At 36.8% G+C, this 6,653-nt stretch overlaps 1 protein-coding gene across 1 annotated transcript; it reads left to right on the top strand.

Moving 5' to 3' along the window:
• Positions 1–3,743: 3,743 nt before the first annotated feature.
• LOC100254942 (GEM-like protein 4) lies at positions 3,744–5,635 on the top strand. Its single transcript, XM_002264695.4, has 4 exons — positions 3,744–4,438; positions 4,537–4,617; positions 4,708–4,982; positions 5,073–5,635. The coding sequence occupies exons 1-4, from the start codon at positions 4,342–4,344 to the stop codon at positions 5,262–5,264; spliced, it is 645 nt and encodes a 214-aa protein (XP_002264731.1). The 5' UTR covers positions 3,744–4,341; the 3' UTR covers positions 5,265–5,635.
• Positions 5,636–6,653: the final 1,018 nt, after the last annotated feature.

Genomic DNA, 6,653 nt, shown 5'->3' with positions numbered 1-6,653 from the left:
GTAAATCTAAATTTTGATTTTTATAAACATTCTAAACTTTTATGGTAAGATAAGATGTTTTTTCCCACCTAATATTGCATGTGTTGTACTCAAATTTCTTCTTCCGAGACTCTTTCTGAATTTGTGCCTTCCTGTCTACAGATTTTCCTAATAAAAATGTCCATGAGGAATCATTTCTAAACATGTGTAGAGCATGAAACTTTCCCCTGAGGAACATATTTTAGTGTTTGTATGTCTATAGTAGTTTTGCATATGTAATTGCATAGTGTATCTTGTTGAAAAGTGGTTTCTTTCAACAGCAGAGAACTTGAATCTAGTTGGGGAAAGAAATATGATATATTCACTTGATGCAGTAAGTTTGGCATTCAAAATTGTGCATAGGTTCAATAGAAATGATTTTATTTTGGCGAAGGGTGGTCATGCAATGCAAATGGAGAAAGTTGTAGATGCATTAAAGGTCGTGAATATAGGATTTCCACATGAATAGTAAGCATAGGAATCAAGTCAATTTAGGTATTACCTCGCGCAAAACACAGCTATCACATAAGATGACTAACTGGAAACCTCAGTTGTTACGTTAAAGCTACTATACTATGTTTTATAAAGTGCGAGGTACATCTCTCCTTTTTAGATTGGTTTCACTGATGTCGCCTATTCACTTATCCAATTATTATTTTGCTTTTCTAACGTTTGGGTTATTGCAATGACAAAAAAATGCAGGACTACTTTTTCTAACAACATTTACATGGAAAGGTGGATTTATGGGCTTTATTGAACCTGTTGATTGTATTCAACTGCAGAGCTAGAAATTTTAAGTAACCATATCAATCTTGGGAGTAGTTCAGAAGGTTGTCATACACAAGCTATGTTTCAACAAAAGAAAAGCTTGGCAAGACAAGTGGTCTTGCATAGATGCTTAAAGGGTTCAGCTGTTGGAAAGTTCAACCTTCTACGTTCGTCCCATCACCAACCTCTGTGTCATATCACAAAGACAAGAGGCTCTAAACTCCCAACTCCTCCACTTGACCTTCCCAAAAGTCCTCTTTAACCAACATACTGACTCCTTTTCATCTGTACCTCCTATGAACTCTACCCACTACCACTTGCTCCTGTTGTGCCATGTTTCCACTCAGCCAAATCATCTTCCCTTCCCATGTGCTTTTCTCCCTAGTTGCCTTTCATACCATAATCTCTCCTTTTTCTCCGGGATGAATCTCTCTTTAACGCCAAGCAGCAATTTCCTCTGACATGAAAACCACCAATATCGAAATAGCTAAAGAAGTGATTAAAATGAGGGTGAGGCAATAGCATACAAACTCAAGACACTTGCATATTAGGGCATACAATCAATTATTGGTTTCTAGCTCAATTGGATGTTCCAAGGGTCAATTTGGAGCAGGGCTATAGGTAAACCAAGATATTTCAATTATCATGAGATGCTTAAGTGAAACTTTCCTTTGGTCATGGTTATGTTATGGCAGTTTGGAAGAACTAATCACTTCCTCCACTTGATGTCAGAATTGCCCTTTTACATTTTGATTTTCTAAGAAGTTTGCATGAAAATACCCCTAGCTTTTTCTAATCATAAGGAGATTCAGATTTGTCTCTCGGGACAAGTTTCATTGTTTCTAGGAAGCATCAAACAGTGCCAGATTCTCAACTGCAGTGCAAGTTCATTACGTCAAACAATCCAAGATTGATTAGTCAAGCTTGTCAGTCTCGATAATATGAGTTCATTTTCTCTCTTTTGGGTAGAGATATTGATGTTGATTGTTATAACCATTGGCAAACAAAAACACTAATAGCAATCTCAAGCAATTTCATCTCATTTCCAAATTGGACTAGGGGAAATCAAATAGCAATTCCAATGTCATAATTGGATATTGAACTACATGATCAATCTTGTCACCTGATTCCAAGTGTGCCAGTTGTCCCATGAAACAGAAATTGGAGAACATCTCATTTCTTGGGAATCAAAGTATTCACAACAATTTCAGGTTCATCTACTGGGAGTAATGCACAAGTCAATTGATTAGTTATGAGAATGTTTAATTGACATTTCTCTTTGTAATTCTTAAAACATATGACTTGCCTGACCAGTATCGGTTGTTTTGTGTCAATCAGGCTGCACTGATTATTGCTACCAGTCTATGAAGAGATAGGGGAAACATGTTGTATTGTCATCTGAATAGAGATTCAATCTGTTTTCATTGAGTTGATGAACATGAATACAAGCCATCAGTTTGTTATTGTTCCATAAAGTCCTCTATTGAGACCAGTTCAGGGCATTCAAGATATTCACATGGGTGCTTGAGTGGAGTGTTAAGCTGGTATGGCATGTTGAGTTAGGACTTGACAGAAGAATGTCGTTAGCTTAAGACCAATGAATTGTATTTCAATTATGATTGTGGGAACTTTGCAATTGGTGAAACTGCTGATGAAAAAGAAAGTTGCTCTTGTCCTGCATGTTAATGTGTGAATTTATTTTATTTTCCTCTTATGTTACATTTGATTATATCTTAAGGCACTTGAATGTCATAGGCTGTTATGTGTGTTCCTCTGTAAGTTATGAAAAGCCTTGTCTGTAATTGGCTTTATAAACTTATAATGAATGTTATACATTTCTATGTGTCCATTCTCAGGCCTACTGATTGAAATACCGAAACATAACTTGCTTGTCTATCAAACTTGGAACTAGATTTGTCTGCTTTTCAAGTTAGTGAGTTTACTTAGAAGGGCTGGCTCTTCCTATGCACAGGGAGTTTCCTTTCTATTGCTTTTATAGAAATAGCAAGTCCCAAATAAAAGTGAATCTTCCCTTCCAACAGCTAACATGTCATGCCTGCCAAAAAAGTAGCCATTATTATCTGGTGGGGTTTTGTCTTACCAATATTAGGTCTCATTTTTGTGTCAAAATTCATAGGATCTGAATTATGCTTCTCCCTTTAAACAATACTAAAGACCGCCTGAGGAACAAGACCAAAATTTTGATGATTTCTTTCTTTACTATTATTTATTTTTTTACTGGCACCAATTTTCGTGGACCCCCTTTGTTCCAGATTCTCCAAACTTCACAAGTTCTCATTGAGATTTAGGATAATGAATCATGTTGGAGTCCCTTAAAGCAAGGCAATGGGCCACCCAAATCCACAACATCAGTATTCTGTGGGGAATAAAGGATTCATTATGAATCTTGCTGGGGTCCCATGGATGTTGTGATATATGAAAGATTCATTGTATTGTTCATCAAAACTGTGTCATTCAACATAGGCCTTAGACTCTAAAATATTTTGTGGTTTTATGTAGAGATTGACATTTGGAAAAGGGTGAAGCATCGTTAATCAGCCCGGTCTACAACCCCTTTTCCTCAAAATCTAAGGATGAGGATAAAAGGGAAGATAAAAGGACTGCTAAAAAGCATAAGCACATGGTAGGTTGGTCCTATCAGGTTTATGAATAGTGAGTTTTCCTTTTCTGACCACTTCAATCAACACTCGAATTCATAGGATGCTCCTTTCTTTGAGGGTCTTTCCTTTTCTTCACTTGAGAAATCTCCAAGAATTTCATTCTTCTGTGAATCCAAGCTATCAAGAGTTTTTTTTGTCTAGAACGGGTCTGGTTGTTCCCACGATTGCTGTGAACTCCATCTTGAGCTGTAGAATCACAAATGCTCGGGCAATTCCTGAGATCTTGTGTCTGAGTCCCATTCCATTTTCAACCTTCTAGAACAAAGAGGTTGTTTAGTTTGGTAGTTTTTTTCAATCTTCCTCTGTGAAACCATTAAAATATCTTATCTTGCAGCTTGTAATTTGGTTGATGTAATGCCTTCTCATTTCCCTTTTTTCATATAGAATTAAAAGAGGAATGGCATCAGAAAGCTAAAAAGCCAACACAAAAAGATGCATCTTCATGCACTCTGAGTCAGCTTAAAAAAAGGAAGACTGTAACTGCTGACCAAATATGTATAATATTATTTATGTGTCCAACCGTATTTAACCAAATACACCTTTCTTGCAATTTGTTGGAGAATTGAACAAAAGAAGAATAGGTCCTTCTTACAATAGCTTTTCAAAAATGGCCGAACACACCGTCATCTCAGACTGTTTTTAAGTAGAGTTATGTTTTCAAAAAGCTCATGCATCTGTGCCTTTATGCATGTTGATGAGCAACGGATGAGTCACCAACTAAAAGTTAAAACATTCACCCACCATTTCTATCCCTTTAAATGCACATGCATTTTACAGGTTTCTTCAATCTCTTGAAAGTAGAGCATTCAAGGCTTACTTGTTGCAGACAAGTCAGTTGGAGATAGAGATACTCAATTGCAGCACTTCTAGAAATATGACGAACCAGCTCCAAGAACACATTATTGGAATCCCAGTCAGTTGCCAATACGATAAGCCATCTCCTCCAAATGGCTCTGGGGCAATAATTCCAAGTAAAACTCCTTTTTTCACTTTGTTTATCAGTTGTTTTAGTTATAGAGGACTTCAGAATGGAAGTTGTTTTACCAATGGGTTTGCCTTGAAATTGCAGAAAAAATGAATTCAATGAATTATAGGATGAACAATAACAGGAAGAAGGCAGACAATTTTGTGGATGGAGTCCGAGAGCATGGTAAGTTTGTAACTGTTTCTTTTTTGCTACAGTTTATTTAAGAATTATGAACATCCTGATTTTAACTATCTTTCATTTATGAAACTGCAGTGAGATTAGGGCTTAAGTTCTCTGAAACGGTGAAGGGAAAGTTGAGCTTGGGGGCTAGGATTCTTCAAATTGGGGGAGTGAAAAGAGTTTTCAAGCAAAATTTTGGTGTTAGAGAAGGAGAAAAGCTATTGAAGGTTTCCCAATGCTATTTATCGACAACAGCAGGCCCTATAGCTGGCCTCCTCTTTATATCTACTCAAAGAGTTGCCTTTTGTAGTGAAAGATCAATCAAATTTTCTTCTCCAAATGGTGAATTAGTTAGAATCCATTACAAGGTGGGTTACTCACATTACTCTCTCCATGTCAACCCATCTCTCTTTCCATGATTTTTGAACATCTAAGTAAATTCGTTTTCTTTTGTGCAGGTCTCTATCCCACTAAGAAAGATAAAGAGAGCCAATCAAGGCGAGAATGTGAAAAAACCTTCTCAGAAGTACATGGAAATTGTTACTATGGATAACTTTGACTTCTGGTTTATGGGATTCTTGAATTACCAGAAAGCTTTCAGCTATCTTCGACAGGCAATCTCTCAAGTACAAAATCCAGTCCAGAAGTGATTCAAGTCAATAAGTTCTTCCCTCCCGCTTCCACAAATGTAATTACATGAACCTGATGAAGCTCTGCATAGTCAAAGGCTTTGTACAAATTTTTTTTTGTTAATGAGAAATTGATCTCCAATTTTTCAACCCTTATTTTCTAGTCAGTCATCGAACAAGTTGTTCCAAAGTGATAATTGTGCTTGTACTTGAGTAGCTTGGGGAGAAGAAATATTTCATCATCCCAAGGTTCTCAACAACCAAACACAATTTGTTGAAACTGTGGTGAGATTGGGGCCTAAGATCTCTGAAACTGTGAAAAGAAAGTTGAGTTTGGGGCCTTGGATTCTTCAGATAGGAGGATTTACAATAGTTTTCATGCAAATTTTCAGTGTTGAAAAAAAAAAGTTGTTGAAAGATTCTTACTTTTGGTTTATAAGGTTTGTGAATTATCAGAAAGATTTCAACTATCTTCAACAAGCAACATCTCAAGCATGGAATTCACTATAAAAGAAAAGTGGCTCAAGCCGATACATTTCTTCCCCTCTGCTTCATCTGATATTGTTAGCAAGAGCCCAACAAAGCTCCAAACATACAATTTTTTTACCGTTGCTTTTCCATGAGTTGATAGAATCAGTTATTCTAGGGTTGATCACCGGTAGCCATGACTTTTGATCTTTCAAAACAATATTGAACATCCTCATCCTTTTAGTCATCTAGACTTCACAATTTCTCCCTGAGACTGAAGGAGTTCAAAAGAATTCAACTAGTAATCATTCCTCCACACCCCTCCACAAGCTTGTTGAAGTTGCACTTGCCCAGACCTAAATAGAAGGTACTGCAACCATTGTCATTGTCTGTAAGACTGTAACTAATACCTATGTTTCCATTCTTCTTGGCAACTTCTCTCACAAGTGTCTAAACTTAAAACTAACAGACCTGGAACTGGCATATATATGGGGCAGGCCATATAGACACTGTATGGACTGCAAATCCTGGTTTAATATATGCTGGAGAGGCAGATGAGGTCAATTTTTTCCGTCAGCCAGGCTATAGCACTAAGAACTCCCAGATTATGTCAAAACCAACATAAAAATTTTTAACATCAGCTACAAACCTCATTAGTTTTAAACTAAAACATTGGTGTATTTTATCAACAAAGAGGACATTGTTTCCCTTCATATATCCTGAATCCATGTAAATAAACTTTCACTACTGAACTTGGGTGTAACTAGTTTACACAGTTATCAATGAGGTGGGACTAAGTATTGACCACCCCAACATTGGATCCACAATTTTTCTGCGACTCTTAAAAATACAGTGGTTCAAACACTAGATTCCAAGCAAGACTTGGCAGCAATGGTAAATGAAGCAAGACCTAGGAACAATTCAAGCAAAATTAGGAGTAAC

Source organism: Vitis vinifera, chromosome 3, assembly GCF_030704535.1.
Source record: "Vitis vinifera cultivar Pinot Noir 40024 chromosome 3, ASM3070453v1".
NCBI lineage: Eukaryota > Viridiplantae > Streptophyta > Magnoliopsida > Vitales > Vitaceae > Vitis > Vitis vinifera.
The sequence above is the reverse complement of the archived record's forward strand: the minus strand, read 5'-3'. Positions and strand labels throughout refer to the sequence as shown.

Bases quoted from the DNA above. Each gene is read 5' to 3' on its own strand.
- LOC100254942 (XM_002264695.4), top strand. From the start codon at position 4,342: ATGACGAACCAGCTCCAAGAACACATTATTGGAATCCCAGTCAGTTGC. The intron at 4,439-4,536 runs GTAAAACTCCTT...TTGAAATTGCAG, and splicing joins CTCTGGGGCAATAATTCCAA to AAAAAATGAATTCAATGAAT. The intron at 4,983-5,072 runs GTGGGTTACTCA...TCTTTTGTGCAG, and splicing joins TAGTTAGAATCCATTACAAG to GTCTCTATCCCACTAAGAAA.